The sequence below is a fragment of the Etheostoma spectabile genome, chromosome 24 (assembly GCF_008692095.1).
Source record: "Etheostoma spectabile isolate EspeVRDwgs_2016 chromosome 24, UIUC_Espe_1.0, whole genome shotgun sequence".
NCBI lineage: Eukaryota > Metazoa > Chordata > Actinopteri > Perciformes > Percidae > Etheostoma > Etheostoma spectabile.
The window spans coordinates 15,298,096-15,318,858 of record NC_045756.1 but is presented as its reverse complement, the minus strand read 5'-3'; the positions used below and the strand labels follow the sequence as shown (position 1 = coordinate 15,318,858).

The following is a 20,763-nucleotide window of genomic DNA, read 5'->3' as shown; positions in this document are numbered from 1 at the left end:
TTGATACTGTATTTTAATTGATGTTGTCGTCTTTGTTGTCATGTACTGTGTGTCAATTTTTTGCTACTGCAGCAAAATTAATCACCCCTTAGGGACAAATAAAGGTTCTTGAACTTAAACTTTTTTTGAGTTATGTTTTTGTTTTCACTGTTTGACTGCCAAAACAAGAGAACTGTCTTTAGCTTTTATTGCTGTGTGTATGATATCAGTACATATTGTTGTGTGCTGAGCAGGTTGGGGTTAAGGGCTTTGCTCAAGGGCACCTCAGTGGTGGTAATGAGGGAGTAACAAGCGCTGCTCTTTTACTTTTTGCACCCAGATTTGTTCCTGCCGCTCTGGGGATTGAACCGGTGACCTCCCTGTCTAAGCTCTAGGCCACTGCCCACCATAGATTCAATTTCCGTTTTATTTATTTATCTTTATCGTTTTTTGTTTTTTTTCCATTCAATTGATCTCACTGCAGCACAACTATTTTAATACCCCAGTTTGTCCTGAAAATAACATTGTTAATGGATTGACTGTGCACAAGGGGATTGATGTTTTACGAGCTTTTTTTGAAAATAAAACCAGATGGACCATGAGATGTCAAAATTCCTGGATTTTTTTTCAGATCAGATCCTTGGCTCAAAACAGATCTGATGCGTAGGTTTTGTGATCCGTTGCATGCCTAATTATCTGTAACCAGAGTCCGCCAGTGCCAGCTGGAATTGTTGCATCACAGCAACGATTCGTAGTATCTCCGGGTCAAAAAACCCTCCGGCAGAGTGGAGAGGGACAGTTGAAGCATGCCCAGAACCTTAACCCGGTCTTACTCCGTGTACACATGCAGAAAACCCCCTACTGAAGGAGTTCTCTAGGTCTGTTGCTGATTTTAACCGAGGAATCTTTTGTGGTTTTAAGTTGTTGTTTTTTATGATTTCAACACCGATTTTTTTGCTCACGTTGTAGCACCATCAGGGAAAAAATAGGGTGAGTTTACTGCTTCCTTTCAGATTTTGACCCATGACCTTTTATCACTTTTAACAACTTTTTATGACATGCTGTTTCAATGACGTTTTTGATATACTACAACAGGACATTTTTATTAATTGTTATGACATGCTATCCTTTGACTTGTTTTGACATACTATATTATGACTTTGTCTTTATTAACATACTTGACTTTGCAAAAGTTGAAAGATGTCTGGGTTTGTGTCACTGCAAAATTCCCTTTTGTACAAAGACTTAGACTTACTTAGACTTCACATATATTCTTAAGCGTTTATTCACAAAATTATTAAAGCAAAATGAAAACAATATCTCAAGGGTGTGTGTGTGTGTGTGTGTACTGTACAGAGTAAGACGAGGGCTCAGCTGGAGCTGAGTAGGTAATTAACCCTTGCGTTGTCTTCCCTCCAACCTTCAAATTTTTGTTTTTCTGAGTCAAAATTTTAAATGAAAAGCATTTTTTATGTGTGTGTATATGTTTTTTGTATGTGTGGGTTTCTTTTCCGACCCTTTTGTGTCTTTCCCCCATTGTTTTTGTCATTTTTTTAACATTTGTCAACTGTTTCTGATCCTTTTGAAATTTTTGGGGTGTTTTCCCAAATTTGTTAAGCTTTTTTTATTACATTAATCACGTTTTTGACATTTTTGTCACTTAGTTCGGCATTTTTCCACGTTTTTCTTTTTACATTTGTTCACATTTGAGTCACTTTTATTGACATTTTCTCTTTTTTGACATTTCCTTTTTTTTCTTTTCTTTTTTACATTTGTCATACACAAGTTCTTTTATCAATTTATTTTCTCCAAATGCTATAAAATTGACAAAAACACACAAATTCAATGAAAGTAGTGAACTGATTATTTATTTAACTTAACAAAGACAGACAAGGGAAACTTTCCATAAGATCATCTCTCAATGCAAATCAAACCAGCTATTAGACTAACGGAAATAACACCATGCCAATCTCTAGGTATAGTGAAGGGTATGTGATGATGGGGGGGGGGGGGGGGGGGGGGGGGGGGGGGGGGGGGGGGGTAGTTTAATTCCAAAGGCCAAGGGAACTTTATCAGGATGCATAGTATCCGAATCCATGAAATAACTGGCCTCTAAAAATAAAAATGTGCTTGCTTCTATGGGAATTTAACATAGGGGGGTGTATACTTATGCCCCCTGTGTTTTAAGGAAGAAGATTTATTTATTTATTTACAATACATTATTCATTCACAAAGAAAATTGATGTCCTCAACAGGTTGGATTTTCCTTTTTTTTTTTTTATTAAGGCATTAAGATCAATTTCCAAAAATTGTTTTTTTATTCCTCTTTTTAATCAACTTTAGCCTGGGTGTGTAACCTTTCTCAAGCCACTGTATGTGTTTCCCCGAACCTCTACACAGTCATTTAAATACAGTAACACCATTGAACAACAGAAAAATGTGGAGTGATTTGTAGTCTTTGTTTGGATATATTTTATGAGATTTCCAGCAAATCTTTTCATCTATCATCACTCCAAGAAATTTCATTTCATTTACTCTTCCTATATTGACATCTTCTATCTGTAACTCAACTTGATTGATGGATTTACTATTACTAAATATCATGAATTTGGTTTTACACATATTTAATGAGAAATCATTTGTGTCAAACCACTTTTATTTTTCTGAATTCTGAAGTGATTAAGTCCTGGAAAGTTGTTTGTGTCATCGGCAAATAATACAAATTTCAATAGTTCAGATACTTTACATATGTCGTTTATATTGAGGATAAATAGTTATGGTACCAATATTAACCCCAGGGGAACACCACACGCAATAAATAATCTCCCAACTTCACAAATTGTTGCCTGTCTTTTTAATAACTGCTTAACCAATTAAACTCTTCCAATTTATTGATTAATATTTAATGATTAACTGTATCCAATGCTTTTTTTCAAATCAATGACTACCCCAACTCCATATTTCTTTGTTTGTCTGTGAAATTTGTAATTTCTTCTATGAGATCAGTTAAAGCTAGTGATGTTGACCTATTTTTTTCTGAATCCATGTTGCCTGTCAGTAAGTAATTTGTTTTTATCTATGAATTTGTCCAATCTGTCATTGAATTTTTGAGAATTTGAGAATTATTGTGTAATTTGTGAAGCTGTGTTTATCTCCAGTTTTGTTCAAAGGTATGACTTTTGCTATTTTCATTTTAATTTGAAATTTACCAGTTTGGAATGACAAATTAAAAATGGGAGTTAATGGTTATGAGATCGCCTAAATTACATTTTTTACTATCTTGATATCTATTTTTTAACAATATCTATTATTTATTTTTCCTTGTACTGCTTTCAGAAACATTGAGCATTGATTTCTTTCAATAAGATCATTATATCTGTTAGCGATTATCTGTGGAACAGGAATTTTTCCAGCTAAATCTGGTCCAACATTTGCAAAATATTTATTAAAAGTATTTACCACTTTCTCCACTTCCTTAACATATTTTAATTACAAGTGAAATACTGGGGATAATTCTAAGTCTCGTGCCCTGTCTTATAATACTATTTAGTAGATTCCACATACCCTTCATATTATTGTTGTCTAATAGTTTACTGTAGTATTCTCTCTTACAAGTTCTCATAATCTTAATTAGCTTGTTTTTATATTTCTTATATTTGTTTACAGGCATTTTGTAATCCTTTTGAAATTCATGGTCTATCACTATATTTTTTGTTTTCTACAATCATGTATTATCATATAACTGTCTTTAGGAATATACTATAAACTTTATCAATATTGTTTCCTGATATATCATTTCCCAGTCTTGTGAGAGCAGATCATCTTTCAGTGCAACCGTAGACTTTTCTGTTCTGACCCATCTGAACAGAGGTTTGTTGTCCATTATAAATGTGTAGTTACTGTAATAACTGGTAAGTGCTCACTGATGTCATTTATTCCCAATCCACTCACTGTATTGTCTATGTCATTTGTAAAAAATATCAATTCATGTTGCGCAGTGGGAAGTTATTCTGCTGGATATTGAAATTTTGACTCCCAACAAAGATGGAACAGAACAGCGAGGTCTCACTCTGTAGCTAAAACAGAGAGCTTAACACACTGGGTGAAAAGAGGAGATGCAACAAAGTGTAGAACAACAATAATACAGTGTTTTTTGAAAATTAAAACCTTGTTAACCTATTCTAGAATAACCTCTAAATACAATTATGAACCTGAAAATGGGCATAATATGGGCACTTTAAGGGTTAACTTAGAAAGAGAACAATAAGGGAGACTCGAGTCTCCTCATGATGTGTTCTGTGTCTGAGTCAAATCAAATTCTTTAAGGTGGGAGGCTTGCTTACTAATTAAGTGTGTATGTCTACATGTCGAGGAGTCAATCTGTGTAAGTTAAGGTGCCAGGTTAGGAACATGGACGTTTGTTACATGTTAGCCCAAACCTACATCACCTTAGCAGTGTGGCTTTCAAAATACTTTCAATACAATTTTATTTATAGTGTCAATTCATATTAAGAGTTATCTCAAGACACTTTACAGATATGTCTAAGACACTCTATAATTTACAAGGACCCAACAGTTCTTTTTCCGACACTGGTGCTAAAACAACACTTTTACTTTTAAAGCGGTGTCTGAACATAAATATATATATAATACATTTTCAACATATGTTTAATGTATTAACAGAAAGGAGCACAAAACAACAGTTTTTGACATTAAAGAACAGCTTGTTTATTGCTAAGGTCAAAATTAAATGATTAATAAGGTAACAATAACTTTTTCACCAGTAAATTGCTGGTTAATGACAAAAACAAGCACCAGATGGGAAAAGGGTATTTTATAATAACTTAAAATGCACCACAAGGCTGGTGAGTTTCAAGTCAACGCACCGTCTGTGTTGTTTTTTCCGACAACGGCAGCTGCCTGCAGACTGTTACGTCCCGGTGTTGGAATCCTCTCCAGGGAAACACAGTCACACTTTACACCGCTTAACGTAAGCGGTTAGCATTACAACCATTGTGTTTAATCCAGCTAGTAGCTAACGGTAACACAGCGCCCTGTGCAACAATGCTTCTGAATAAAATAAAAAGTCAGGCACTGAAAACATGCAATTAAATGTTCGTTCTTATTTGGCGTCGTTACAGCTTACGTTGGAACCGGCGCCCTATTGGCACTGCGTTTCAGTACCTTTAACATCACTTTTAGAGAATTCTTTAGAGTGTTTAAACCTGACTGAGGTCCTCTGTTCTCCTTCTAGACTGAATCTCCACTCCACCTTTTTTCTTTCCTGTGTGTGTGGGTTCTTAAGTGAATATGTAGACTTCCACTCAATGTAAAAGCCTTCTTGCAGACCGAGCAGCTAAATGGTTTCTCTCCTGTGTGGATTCTCATGTGTTTTTGTAAATTTCCACTCAATGTAAAAGCTTTCTTACAGACTGAGCAGCTAAATGGTTTCTCTCCTGTGTGGGTTCTCATGTGTGTCTTCAAACTTCCACTCACTGTAAAAGCTTTCTTACAGACTGTGCAGCTAAATGGTTTCTCTCCTGTGTGGATTCGCATGTGTCTACGCAAACTTCCACTCTCTGTAAAAGCATTCTTACAGATGGAGCAACTAAATGGTTTCTCTCCTGTGTGGATTCTCATGTGTTTCTGTAAACTCCCACTCACTGTAAAAGCTTTCTTACAGACAGAGCAGCTAAATGCCTTCTCTCCTGTGTGGATTCGCATGTGTCTATTTAAATAACCACTCTCTATAAAAGCTTTCTTACAGATTGAGCAGCTAAATGATTTTTCTCCTTTGTGAATTTTCATGTGTTTTTGTAAACTTCCATTTACTGTAAAAGCTTTGTTACAGACTGAGCAGCTAAATGTTTTTTCTCCTGTGTGAGAACTCACGTCTCTCTTCAGATGTCTCTTTTTTGTATCTGTACTACATCTCAAACCACAGTCTGGGACGTCATTATTATTCAGAGAGTTTAAACCTGACTGAGGTTTTCTAGTCTCCTCCCAATCAGCACTGTCATCAGTCTCAGCTTCAGACGAGTGTCCAGTCTGGTCATCAGTATCTAGTTGTAAATGTGTATCTGGATCTAAGGAGATCTGAGGTTTCTCTTCATCCTCTTCACTCTTCACATGGAGAAGAGTGAATGGGAACGTGGTGGTGTCAGCCTCCTCTGGCTCCTGAAGCTGCTCTCCCTCCTGACTGATCCAGAGTTCCTCCTGCTCCTCTTTAATGTGTGGGGGCTTTGTGTCCTCTTGCTCCATATTGGAGCTCCACTCCTGCTGATGTTCTTCACCAACAATCACTTTCTGGACATCTGAAGGTAAAGCTGAAACACAAACACACACCGTGAATTTGAATCTTAATCATTTGCTATTAATTTGGGGTGGCAGTTGCTAAGAGTTGCCAACCACATTTAACTCAACAGCAGACCTTTATGTTAACTTTAGTCCCTCCCAAATTGATAAATTTGTAGATGGTGCTACGACCTGCCTACAGACAACTTTAGACTCTGTTGCTCCTCACAAAAAGATGATGAACCAAAGGAAACAAGCACCTTGGTATAACTCCCAAACTTGCAAATTAAAACAAATATCGCGAAAACGCGTGTTTTTATATATACAGCGTGTTTTTCGTCAATGAGATCTTTATTACAAGAAGAACAACTTGTTGCAGTTAAACTGGACGTTCGGTTAGGCTAAACTTGAAGATATATGTGTTGCGGTGCTCTAAAGCAGCGGAACCTGCAGCTGCAAGTCAGTGTTTTTAAATGGAGAACCTTGTTTGTTCCAAAATAATATTTAAAAAAAAGAATTGTGTCATGTTAAACAATAACTTAACCAAAAACATAATACTTAGATCTGGCAGGTTGTGTCAAATGTAACTCAAAACTATCCAAGGCACGGAGTTGAGAAAGAGGGTGAGAGAGATAAGCATATCTAACAATTAATTAGTCTACTTCACAAATTAAATTAAAAAAGCCTCATAAAAATAACTAGTGACTCACAACTTTTGCACCAGTCTACTGATTTTTATTGAGAAAGATAAGCATGTTGACATGCTCTGGAGTCAGACGTGACCGCAACCTGGTGACCGTCAGTCCACCACTTCGAGGGGACTGATGTTGCCGGGATATGGACAGCTACCGCCGCTGCCCCTGTCCGTGGCAGTCAACGCAGCCTTGTTTGCCCCAGGCTGTGGGATAGCCGCCCTACTGGTCTGCACCGCCGCTCCTCCATGCTAACGCCGACATGATGCTAGGTTGAGACTGAGAGCAGGATGCACCGCCACAGACATTAACCAGGGTCAATGTTCTTTAAGTGGTATATAATTTTAGTCGTGGCCGTGTTGTACTTATACACAGCATTGCAGTGTTTGCAGTGAACTAAGTTGTTTTTTAAATCAAAATGTTCCCACGCCACACTTTGTCGTGATCGCTTCATGATTACTTTTGAAATCAAAACCGAAACTCGCAGGTAACGGAATATGGCATCTAATATTGCCCCCGGGTGGTAAAATGTGTAATTGCTGCCACACAGGGTAATTCATGCCATTGCTTCAAGACTCCCACTACACAACGCAACCTGCATTAGCTAGTTTAATCGATAACAAATTAACTTGATCAAAATTCTTAATGATCAATCATCGATCGTTGATTAATCATGCCCATACCTATCTACCATATAACTAATTCCCGCTATGCCCACCTATATGCTCTGCTAAAAATTGTGATTCATATTTTTCCCAGAATCGTGCAGGCCTAGACAGGTATGTGACACACGTAAGAAGGTGATCGGCCAAGAAGGGTCTTGTAAATGACAGTAAACCAGTGAATATTACGGTGAGTGTGAAGGGGGGGCTGGTTGACTAGAGAATAAAAGGGTGCAGTGGTGTGTATTAAAAGGGGCATTTGTGGCAAACCGGATAGCAGAATGGCAAAGAGTGTAAAGTTTTGATAGAGTGCTATTGCAAGCAACCCTATAGTTTCACCATAATCTAACATGGGTTGAATGTTTATTTGAATGCGGGTGAGTTTGGCAGAAGTAGTGAAAGTAGAGCAGTTTCTGTAAAGGAAGCAGAGTTTTGTCTTGACCTTTGATTGCAACTTTGATATATGGATGGAGAATGAAAGTGAAGCTTCAGCACATAAGTGAATTACCAGCTGCAATAAGAATGTTATTAATGTATAAGGAAAAAAGTATGGGACCAAGAAGGGAGTCTTGGGGGACACCCCTGGTGACCAGGAGAGAATAAGAGAAAAGGTTTTCAAACCTTACACTTTGCACCCGGTGAGAGAGATAACTGGAAAACCAAACAAATGAGTGATTAGTAACACCAATGCTGCCAAGTCTATGTATGAGTGTATTGTGGTCAACAGAGTCAAAAGGAAGGCAGCGCAGGGATGTTTGGTATCAAATGCAGTAGTAATGTCAACTGAGTACCTTTGTAGTAGCTGTTGCTCAGCTTTAATTTCTTTTGGAATGTTGGATGCATTTGCCACAGTAACAGGTTGATAACGCTATCACGATATAGCATGTTTTGTTCTTCTTTTTAATACAGTGTTTGCATTAGGCTACTAGTACTTTGTTTAATTAATAACGATATGGTGTTGGCTGCTGAGGTTGTAAGGAGTGTGGCTGTTGATGTTATTTGTTCATTTTTAATAGCATAAGTGATTATTGGTCGGACCATAGAGCTTTAGCAATACTAGCTACAGCTGTCACTTGTTGCCATAGCAATTCTTCCCATCCTGAGAAAGCTGTAATGGACACAGACATGATACCATAGCGTAGATATTAGAAGTGTAATGGTCCATGTATTCGTACTGAACCGTTTCGGCACAGGACTTTAAGAACGGTGCTAATGTACATCAAACATAGATATTCTTTTTGGCACCTATAGCACATCGAGCATCACCACAAGCATGTAAACAGAGGCTTTGATGAAGAGAAGGCAGAGCATCGCAGCGCTTTAAAACCTATTTTATACAGTCTGTAAAAACTCACACAAGAAAGTATTAGCGTTTGTGATGCAGTTGGCTCGTAAAATTAAATAAGAATCAAAGAAAAAAAAAAAATCTGTTATTTAAAAGTGAAATCGTCAACAGTGTGAATAGAGATTACAACTTTAATTTTTTTTAATCGTGCAGGCCAACTTGCTAACTTGCTTGAAACTGCACTACGCAAATATGAATATCCAATCCCTTGAAGATTTAGCGATCACGCCAATTCAACAGATGAACACACACAAACACACACACAGTGGATGCACGAAAAACCGGAGATGAGACTACAAGATGAGCTAAACTGAGGACAGCTACGCTCGTTACTGTAAGTGCAATGATAAGTTAAAGTCCAATGAGTACTTCATCAAACCATATGAATGTGTGCCCCAGCCCAGGATAGGAAATTAACTAACAATGTAAAGATCAACAAGCCACTGACAGACGTTCATATCTGATTCATTCAATATTTATTTAATTTTTGTCTTAAACCCACCAGCCATTATCATATTATATCAACATTTGCAGCCTCCTGGGCCTTTTTGGTTCCTTTGAAAACTCAGCCTAGAGTAGTTTTATTCTCCCCCTTTATTCTTTTTATAAAAGCTCCCGCAACATCAGGCATTTTGGGCCGCATCAATCTAAAAAGAAGAAGGGAACTGGGAACTATATTCTCAGAAGGCGAAGCACTGCTACTCGGGCGGAGTGATATGCGCAAACGCACCGTTGTTACTCCGCTATTCACCATGGGGCTTCTCGGGTGCTCTCTTTAACATACTTATATTTAACGACGGTTGTATATATAACGTTGCTTGCTAAACTTTATTTACACAAACACAACAGTTTTTAAGAGTCCTTTTGTCATGCAGGTCTGATAATGCCTCTCTGAACGTGTACGTTAGTGTTATGTGGAAATATATTTCATATAGCCTAGACATAGCCTAGCTAGCTACATGCCCAGAAACGACATAATGGTAGTTATCTTTGAGCTAATCGGCTAGCTCTCTCCACCGTCACCTTTCCCGTTACACACTTGTTCTGGCCACCATTCACTGCTGCTTGTATTCTTCCTTTAAGTTATAAACGTACACAGTCAACGGTAAAGACTTAGCTAGTTAATCCTCTTATAAAGCACATGAGCTTATGGAGCTAGCTCCGGCTAACAGGCTGTGAATGACGTAGCTAACGTTAGCTTAGCGTCATTAGCAGAGCAGTAGAAAGAAAACAAACCTCGCAGCTCCGTTTCCGAGTTTAAAACCACCTCGAGCTGTTTCCGGTGTCGGTCCATCTCTGAGAACCAGACTAACTCCTCGGGGTTTCTGCCGCAAATTGGAGCCAACTAACAGCTTCTCTCCGCTGACTGCTCCGGTGTTTATGTCGGTAAGAATATAAAGACTTCTTCTTCTCTGATTTAATGGTGGATCGCACACCAAAAAGTGCGTAGTGCCACCCTCTGTCCCGGAGTGTCTAACATCAGGGCTTTGTAAACTTCAGGTTGTATATCCACAACATGACTTCTTAAAATATGGCTTTAACTGCCTGAAAAACAAGCTTTCAAATATGGCTTTAATAGGACATTTAGGCCTTTAATTTTAAAATCCTAAATCATAATGGTCCTATATTACCCAAGTGACACACTGGATATGTGCTATCTCAATCAGATGTGGAATGAACCTGGCTTAACAGGAGGATTCCTTTTTAGAGTAGCATGAAAAAGAGTAAAAAATATGGCTATAATTAACAACTTGAACATTTTTTCAAATATAGCCTTTCATTTTCAAATCCTACATCAGAGTGATCCGATATTACCCAAGTGACACATATGTCATATATGATATGTGTTATCTCACCATGAGTTGGAATGAAACTGGCTTAACATGGGGATTTCTTTTTAGTGGAGCAAGAGGGAGACTACAGCTGTGTGTGATGTGTGCGTTATTGCTGAAAAGTGAGTTGGTCAGGCTAATCACTATGTGTTTAGATGCTTTTGAGCATTGTATGTGAGATATGTTTGAGTATCATGACGTAGTTTGCTTGGATACATGTTTAGCACGAGTCAATATATCCTTGCATTTACGGAGATTACTTTCCCTTTTTTAAACTCTTATGGTTCGCGTTTAATGTTGGTATCCACTTCAACTGTAAACCTTGTTTGCATTTGACCTACAGAGGGTTGAGAAAGTTTACACACCCATGCTAAAGTTGATTAAAAAGAGGAATAAAAAAAATTGATTGGAAATGCCTTAATTCAAAAAAATTTAGGAAAATCCAACTTTTTAAGGACACCAATTTTCTTTGTGAATGAATAATGTGTTGTTAATACTTCACTTTCCATAAGATCATCTCTCAATGCAAATCAAACCAGCTATTAAGCTAACTTAAATAAAACCATGCCAATCTCTATGTATGGTGAATGGGGGGGGGGGGCAAAGGCCAAGGGAACTTTGTCAGGATGCATAGTATCTTGATCCATGAAATAACTGGCCTTTAAAAATAAAAATGTTCCTGCCTCTATGGGAATTTAACAGAGGGGTGTGTATATTTAAGCCCCCTGTATTTTAAGGAAGAACATTTATTTATTTACAATTCATTATTCATTCATAAAGAAAATGGTGTCCTTAAAGGTTGGATTTTCCTATTTTTTGTGTGTTTAAATTAAGGCATTAAGATCAATTTCCAAAATATGTTTTTTGATTCCTCTTTTTAATCAACTTTAGTATGGATGTGTAAACTTTCTCAATCCACTGTACGTTAATATTTAGATGTGACATTATTTTTGCCTTATTAGACCGGTTCCTCACGATGTAAGATGTGCAAGATGTGGCACATTTGTAATTAGATAAGTGTCCATATTCGTGGGAAATCTCAGAGCCCTTCTGGGCAGTCTAATGTTAATTCAGCTGGCCACTAGGTGGCGCTGTTGTATTGCATTTCACTGGTAAATACTGCTGTGCTATTAGAATTAGTCACTATACAGTCCTTCCAGAAAAATGCATAGTTTTCTGTGATTGTTGGGGGCGAGAATCCTTGATTATGCAGCACATTTTCTTAATAAATGCGGGATATTTATGCAATGAAATTGCGGGAACACGCAAAAACTGCGAATTGATGAAAAAGATACTGTGTTTGTCTTGTCGCATAATTACGTCACTTCATAACGTTCCCAAGACAACAAGGGAAAACGGCTGCTCTTTTGTGACGCAAACGCAACATTTTTCAACTTTCTGCTAAGTATGTGACTTTTTTGCAACAAAAATGCGGGGATTATGAAATCATGCAAGCCCCGCATTATTTTGCTCAGAAATCAGCAATTTATGAGGCAAATGTGCGGCGTATTTGAAAAAATGCGGCCCCCGCATAAATATACAGATTTTGGCTGATTATGCATTGAATTATGTGATAGCATAATCACGTTTTTCTGGAGGGACTGACTATAGTACAAAAATGTCATTTTAGTCTGTATTAATGTAAATGATGTAGGTAATTTGATAATGGGAAATTAACATTCATGTTATTTCTTGTTTGTTCTTGTTTATTTCAGACCACACACACAAGCATGACAACAAATATATTCCTAGTCACCTACACATACAGCCATTACATACCAAGCAGTGTACCCTACTGTTCTGTTACGGGGAGGTGAGGACAGGACCCAAATGCAGCAAAGAGACAGCAGGCAGGAGCACAGCAGTTTATTTTACACAGTTCAGTTCAACAGAAAAGCACCGGGGCTAGAGGCGCTTGCCACATCCGGGAACCTCCTGGAAAAACAAAAAGGTCCAACTGGGGGTCTGGAGACACAAAAACAAGGGAGCAGCACAGGGAAAAGCAAGGGAAAAGGTATCACAGGGGAACAGCGACAACTCACGGGGAAAACGCTGGAGACTGGCAGGAACATGCACACGACAACACAACATAAGGATCTGGCAAGAGACAAAGGGAACACTGGGGTTAAATACAAGAGGTAACAAGATAACAGGGAACAGGTGAGACGTCAGGTGAACCACATTAGGGCGGGGCAGGACAATCAGACAGGAAAAAAGTAAAGCTGGGCAAGACGAGACAGAACAGGAAACCAGACTATCAACATAAAACAGGAAACAGAACAAACAGACACAAGGGAACACAAGACAGGGCCAACAACACAAGACAGGGGAGAAAACCGGAACAAAAACACAGGGAAGGCCAAATGGGAAAAATAACCCCAAACCACAACACTGTACTATGCTGTGCTGTGTAAATCCTTCAACACTCAAGTTATGAATGGCATCAACTCCTTTGTGTTCTGACCGACACCCCAGGGAGACACCCACATATATAAATCATTCCTAATATAGTCCTACCAGATTTACCAACCCATCACCTGTTTAATAACTAAGGAGTGACTTACACACAACAGCCATATACATCAAACTTCTAACAACATGAACAGCTATTATACTAAAATATAACAGAAACAATGACTGTCACATGAACAATTATGAAATAATAACAGTACTTAACTGAAGAGGAATATGTACCTTTAGTATTTTAATGCAGGCTGATAACAACAAGGTCAAAACCACTGCTGAGTGAAGAGAAAAGGTACAAGGATTAATAAATCCTGGCTGTTAGCCTGGTCGGGACACATGACACAGGTTAAAAAAACTGACAGAATTTTGACATTTTTGTCCCTTTTTCAGACTTTTTTTAATTACAGTACTTTTTGGAATTCATGGTCAAAAACACTCATCTAAAAAGAGTTAAAAAAGCAGAAACTATGGATTATTTGGACTAATAGTTAAGATCAGAGGAATGAAAGTGATCAATTGTATTTGCAAAGAGCGTTGTATGGAATCCAATCCATTTTTTTGGTGGTGATTTGTTTAAAAAGAAACCCATATTTCAGATATAGACATTTTTTAAAGGGGTCAAATTTGACCCGAGGGTTAAGCAGCACGTGGAGAGTGTGTGGTAGAGCTAGTGAGCGAGTGACGGTGATTAGCTTCAGAGCGAGTGTCTACTCTAGAGTCATAGTGAGAGAAACAAAGTGTCTCCCCTGTGATTTATGACCAGGGTGGGACATCTGTAGCAGGAAAAGTTAACCCTCTCCTAGATTTCATGTTGTTTATGGAGGAGAACCAAGAAATGAGCAGGGGGAAATGCAAAGCAAAGTAGATACATTTTTCGAGATGTGCACTTCGTAGTTTCCATGTCCATGTCTCCACGTACCTACTGTACGTAGCCACAGCGTAGATTTAACGCAGAACCATAAATCACGCTTAACCCCTATGTGGATTACAAACCTGCCTGTCCTTTTCTTGGTTCTGCTGCTGAATGCTTCTGAAACTACTCCTGATCTGGACTGAAACATTAGTTTTGGTTGGTTTGCTACTTCTAAAAATTCTGTGGGCTGAAATATCATTATTTTACTTGTTGACTTGTACTTTGTTAAATTTTGCAGCAATTATCTTTACTTTCTACCCCACTACATTTCTACAACAATCCGTCGATCAGTTTTTCCCCCTTGCTAAAACATCTTCCTGACTGTTACATGTTTGCAGTCCGCAGTGTGCCTTCCATAGACAGTTAAAGAAGTGGACCAACAGATCCCGTTGTTTTGGACGGAGACCAGTGAAGGAAAATAGAAGCACTTTTCCAGTGATGGCTGAGCGTAGATGTGACGTGAGTTGTAATTCTTCTGGTAGCTGTGCAAGAGAAATCTCAATCATTCCCTTTCAGAAGAGACGGAGAGGTAAGTATATGTTAGGATATGACATAGACCCAGACTAATTACTGCTAACTAACATGCTAGTTAACATTAGTAATTAAACCTAAGCAACTGATGTAAGTCCAAAGTGTCTGCGAGCTTCTACTGGGAATACGGTGATAAGTCGCGTGGTTATGACACTAATGTTAGCCTATTTTTACAAAAACGTCTGCTACGGAGCCTTAACCTGAAGTACAAGGTAATGGAGCCTTTTCTACATTGTTGTGTTTCTTTAGAAATAAACAATGGACAAACAGAGTCTTTAAACTCTTCAAATGTAAAGTTATTCACTGTCAAAGTGACGTCAAAATGAATGGCAGTCAATGGGATGCTAACGACAGGTGATGGCTTCGCAGCATTAAAATGGCGCCATGGGAGCTACGCTTAGAGAGGACAGGCTCACTCCCCTTGGAGCCTTCAGCAGTGGTTCCTGCACCGGGGGCAGTGCGTCCAGCTCCCGGTACCGCTCTCGATATTACGAATAAAAACACACTGGACCAGGACCTTTTAAAGAACATTTTTGCATTGCTAAAGTTTACGCTAAAGATAATGAGTAGAGCATTTTTCTTTCCAACCTCCGATACTGGCAGAGCTATAGATGACTATCACTGGTAGAAGTGTGTCCTGTGCAGAAATGTTAAAATAAAAGTGTGTGTCATCAGAAAAATGTACTTGTAGGCTGTAATATTGTATAATAAAAATTCGCATTTTATTAACAGCATAGCAGTAGCTCAGCCCGTAGGGAGTTGGGTTGGCAGAGGGCCGCTGGTTCCCCGTACGGACCGAAGTACAGAGTGTAGACTGGTACCTGGAGAGATGCCACTTCACTTCCTGGTTACTGCCAGGTGCTCTTGAGCAAGGCTACCCCCCCCCCCCCCCCCCCCCCCCTCACCCCCAACAGCGCTTGTCCAGCTTGCAGCCCACTTACTTTGACATCTCTCCAATTGTGCATGAATAGTTCCTGAGCGTGTGTGTGTGTATTTCAGGCCTGTGTGTAATGATTAGTAACAAAACAGAGTGTAAATTGTAATTTCCCCACAGGGAACCAATAAACACTATAAAATATTATTACTCAAATCGCTTTACATAGTACAGGAACCATTCACCATTCACACACATTCATACACTTTGACATGGGACTGCAGGGCCAGGTCACACAGGAAATCTTTACCTCTGTTTTGATGGCTGGACCCTGATGGCCTAACTTTATGTTCTTCTGTTCATCTAAACGGCAGAGACTGGCTTTTCTCTACCTCCCATTTTGATCACACATTTGGAGGTCAGAGGTCACATGGACTGAAAGGCGATTAACCCTTGTGTTGTCCTGCTGGGTAATAAAGATTAACACTTCTATTTTCAACATTTGACATTTTCAACGCATTTAAAAAAAAAATGTATTTCACTAACAGCACCTTACTACCACTAGTTTATTACTTTTTGGAATCCATGGTCAATAACCCTCATTTGTATAGAATTATACCTAATATTTGAGTTAGTAAAGCAGAAATTGTGAATTATTTTTGACTAATAGTTAAGATCAGAGGAGCGTATGTTAAGTGGGTGAGTTTGGTCAGGATACTGATTTGAAACCATTTCAATTTACACCCAAAATTCGATGAAAGTGATTGTTTTTGCAAAGAGCGCTGAATGGAATCCATCCTTTTTTTGGTAATTTGGTTAAAAAGAAACCCATATTTCTGATATAGACACTGCTTATTAACCCTCTACACTACTGTCAGCTTGTAGAGGGTTAATAAGCAAATTATTCCCTCAAACGCTCTAGATGAACTGAACATATTTGTGCAAAGAATGACTTCCTTCAAATACTTGGTTAAATCAAGCTTTATTTCAGATCTCAAATAGGTAATAGAATTTCTACCACACCAAGAAACACACTGGCCAATCAGAGCAGACTGGGCTTTTTCAGGAGGGGGGCTTAAAGAGACAGGCGCTCCAGCAGAGCGTCTCAGACAGAGGATCAGAAGGATAGTGTATGATACCGAAAATGCTATATAATATTTTCCTGGATTAATATTGAAACATATTGATAAATTAGGTCTCCACTGTATTACTGTGTTACAAAGTGGCATGTAATTAATGACAAACAAATACTACAAATACTTCAAAGTAATACTGAAATCTCCCTGATTACATTTTTGACTTCAATTCATGACTACATATTCTTCCAACAATAAACCTCACCTTTCTTTGATTTAATCTCTCTAATTAAGATATCTGTGTGTGTCTTTGAAATATCTCATGAACCGTTCACCCAATCTACTTTCTACAATCTAGACTTCCTGGGTACCTAATAGACTTTGATATTAATAAACTGTGACCGACAAAGCAATAAAGGTTAAGGAAAAAAAAGCATTGCCAGAACACTGGCTATGAAATATAAAAACGAATGGTCCCATATTAAAGTTGATGCAAAAAAAGCAGCTAGTGCTACATCAAGAAAGGGTTTTTGCAAATATGCAACAGTTATACACACCATGATAAAATGTAGTTATTTGGATCACAGCTGATTTAATTTAGGAGCATTGATATACAGTTAGGTCTTGCAGAAAGAATTTATGCTGAGCTACATTTTCCTCATCTTCCAACAGTGAAAAAGCAGCCATTATGCATGGCACACACATTTTGTACACCCATCAATTTGATTGTATCTAAAAAGCTACAGGTGTCGGAATTAATCTAATTGTAAATGATATAGTATAATATAGTTCAGTGAAAGGAGCACATAATTAGTAACACTTTATTTCTGTTGCACCTTACACAATGCTTTAAACATGCTTACATGCCTACAATAAAACAATAAAAGGATCTAAAGCCATAAATATAAAAACTTTATAAAACAATATGATACTGGATATGATGACCATGTTAACCCTCATGTTGTCCGTTTACAGTTAATTTGGGGGTTTTTGTCACAAAAAATGGTGCTTTGGGACAAAAAAAACCTCAAACTTCAAAAAACTTTGGGAAAAAACAACATAAAGCATTAAAAAATTGATAAATGTCGGAAAAAGCGATAAAAATGTTGAAAAGACAGTGACCAAAATGTTTTTTCATGGTTGACGGGAAGACAACACAAGGGTTAAAGCGACGTGCTCTGCCAGACGAAGGCATCAAAAACAGCATCATAGTATGGATGAGAATAAATTCCATAACATGCCAATATAATTACAGAACATATCTGAGTTTTCTTTTTCCAAATATATCTTCATTTGAATTTAAGATATTTTATTTTGTCTGGTTTTCACCACAGATCGATCAAACGGGGGTTTGTGTAGGATATTAATTGTAAGAATGGCTTTGTGAGAGCAGCGTACGTCTTGTTTTGTGCATAGAAAAAATGGTGCAGACATTTTTTAGATTAAACATACCCCAGGTGATGCTTTACAGGTAATGTGACAAAGGGCACATGACATACAAATAGCTACCCATTTAAAGAAAATCATTACTAAGACACAATGAAGAAAATAGTCAACAGAACATATAACTAACATCTTAGAGAATCATCAATGTTTGGTAAAACATGGATAACTATTGGAAATGCATTTAAAATATGAAGTCAGCCATGCTAACACGCTATCACGCTAACATGCTATCACGCTAACATTACTGGAGGACCAACCGCCATGACGGACATGTGGGAGAAACGGCAAGTTTGACTTCCGAATAAGGGAAACGTGCAATTTAACTTTGGCAAAACAACCCTGTAGCCTGAATTATTGGATTGGTAAGCTTATGCTCTCAAGTCTCTCTGCAATGAAAGTTATGGAATATTCTTGTGGCTAACATTACCATCGCAAGCTTCAAGGTTGGGATACGATGACTCCCACTTATATACAAACTGGCATGCAACCATAAAGTGTAATGTGCAGTGTAAAGACAAGCTGTATAACAGGGTCTGTAAAGTAGTAACGTTAGGTCCGAAAATTCCCCCGCTTTTGAAATTCTTTCCCTGCTTCTGTTCAGCGGCCCGTAGCCGACAAAACACTGACAACAGCCAGGCCGGGGTCTTTTTAGCGGCTCTTGCAGTGACGTTACGTTTAGCCAATCGAATGTAATTGTCAGGCGGGTAAAAAGCTCCGCAAGGACACTGGCTCTTTATAACTGTCAACAGTGAAGCATTTAGCAACTCCGCTGCACTGTGGAGTAATGTCTGGCAATGTGAGACTAGCATCTAGCTAACATTGACCTTGTAGGACGTTGGGTTTGACGTTTGCAACCTGGCAACCCCCGGGAAGTTCAACGCTAGGAAGGAGGGAACGGAGGAGATGACTCCAGTATTTTGACTTTGGACTGCAGTAACCATTTTAAACGCTAGCTGTCAGTGCTACATATTGGACCTTTAAAGTTCATGTTGTTGTTGTTCATGTTCACTGAGGGTCTGGGCGCTGAATACTGACTAATTGGGGAGAAATGCAAGGCAGAGACTGTTTCAGACGCCTGAGGAACTTCCAGATATCCCCTTCAAATACTGAGGGATTACTAATTTATGTATAATAATTCTAATCTCTAATAATAAAAGAGCCTCCTGACAGGGAACATCGCCTCATCATGCTTTGTACAGAGACAGCTGGACAGTAAGTCTCTGCAAAGCATGACTATAGGTAAATATACAATAGATGGTGCCCTCCCCTGCCTAAAAGATATTTACTCCAAGCGCTACAAGATTAAGGCTAAAGAGATCAAAATCATTTCTAAAAACAGATTATTGGATTTTGGATTTTTTTTTTAAAAGGCCGACAGAGTATTGCATCTCGAATAACTTTATGAGACCTCATTACTTTTAAATGAAACCTGACTGCAAATCTCTACTCTCTTTCCTGACTGAAGCTCTACTCCACACGTCTAAATGGTTTCTATCATCTGTGGGTTCTCATGTGTTTATTTAAATTTCCCCTCTCTGTAAAAGCTTTCTTACACACTGAGCAGCTAAATGGTCTCTCTCCTGTGTGGGTTCTCATGTGCTTATGTAAATTTCCACTCAGTATAAAAGCTTTCTTACAAACTGAGCAAATAAAGGATTTCTCTCCTGTGTGGGTTCTTATGTGTGTCTGTAAACTTCCATTCACTGTAAAAGCTTTCTGACAGATAGAGCAGCTGAATGGTTTCTCTCCTGTGTGGATTCTCATGTGCTTATTTAAACTTCCATTCTCTGTAAAAGCTTTTGTACAGACTGAGCAGCTGAATGGTTTCTCTCCTGTGTGGGTTCTCATGTGTTTATGCAAATTCCCACTCACCGAAAAAGCTTTCTTACACACAGAGCAGCTGAATGGTCTCTCTCCTGTGTGGATTTTCATGTGTTTATGTAAACTTCCGCTCGCGGAAAAAGCTTTCTCACAGACTAAGCAGCTGAATGGTTTCTCTCCTGTGTGGGTTCTCATGTGTTTCTGTAAATTTTCACCTAGTGTAAAAGCTTTCTTACAGACTGAACAGCTAAATGCCTTGTCTCCGGTGTGGATTCTCATGCATTTCTTCAAACTTGGCTTGCGGCTATGGGTTCTCATGTGTTTGTACAAATTTCCACTCTCTGTAAAAGCTTTCATACAGACGGAGCAGTTAAACGGTTTCTCTCCTGTATGGATTCGCATGTGTTTCTTTAAACTTCCACTCTCTGTGAAAGCTTTCTTACAGGTGGAGCAGCTAAATGGTTTCTCACCTGTGTGGGTTCTCATGTGTGTCTGTAAACGTTGTCTCAAAGCAAAATATTTCTTACAGATGGAACAGCTAAATGGCTTCTCACCAGTACTACATCTTTGATCACTATTCAGAGAGTTTAAATCCGACTGAATTATGCTGGTCTCGTTCCAATCATCACTCCTGTCAGTCTCAGATTCAGAAGAGTCTCCAGTCTTGTGAGTATCTGGCTGTAAATGTCTGTTAGGATCAGAGTTTCTAACTGGTGCTGGTCCTCCATAGTCCTCTCCATCAGCTTCTGTTTTCATCTGTTCAGGTTGTCTTTCATGAAGTTGTTGTTCATTATATTCACTTTTTACAGGGACAGGAGTGAATGGAAACCTG

At 38.5% G+C, this 20,763-nt stretch overlaps 2 protein-coding genes across 5 annotated transcripts in view; both read right to left on the bottom strand.

Moving 5' to 3' along the window:
• Nucleotides 1-4,869: 4,869 nt before the first annotated feature.
• LOC116673704 (gastrula zinc finger protein XlCGF17.1) overlaps nt 4,870-20,763 on the bottom strand; it is a 22,398-nt gene continuing 6,504 nt past the window's right edge. Inside the window, exons 2-3 of one of the 4 annotated variants that reach the window (XM_032505934.1) lie at nt 5,604-6,305; nt 4,870-5,519 (exon numbers count right to left, since the gene is read on the bottom strand). In XM_032505934.1, coding sequence (XP_032361825.1) covers nt 5,230-5,519; nt 5,604-6,305 — 992 coding nt within the window. In that variant the 3' untranslated portion in view covers nt 4,870-5,229. Of the gene's footprint in view, nt 6,309-10,208; nt 10,391-20,763 lie in introns of those variants that run through there. The other 3 variants (XM_032505933.1, XM_032505932.1, XM_032505931.1) reach the window with 3 other exon arrangements.
• On the bottom strand, nt 17,468-20,760 carry LOC116673700 (zinc finger protein 501; the record flags this gene model as incomplete). Its single annotated transcript, XM_032505925.1, is given in 2 exon segments — nt 17,468-20,146; nt 20,270-20,760. Coding segments are annotated over 2 exon segments (1,033 nt in total), but the record flags the coding sequence as incomplete, so codon positions are not given.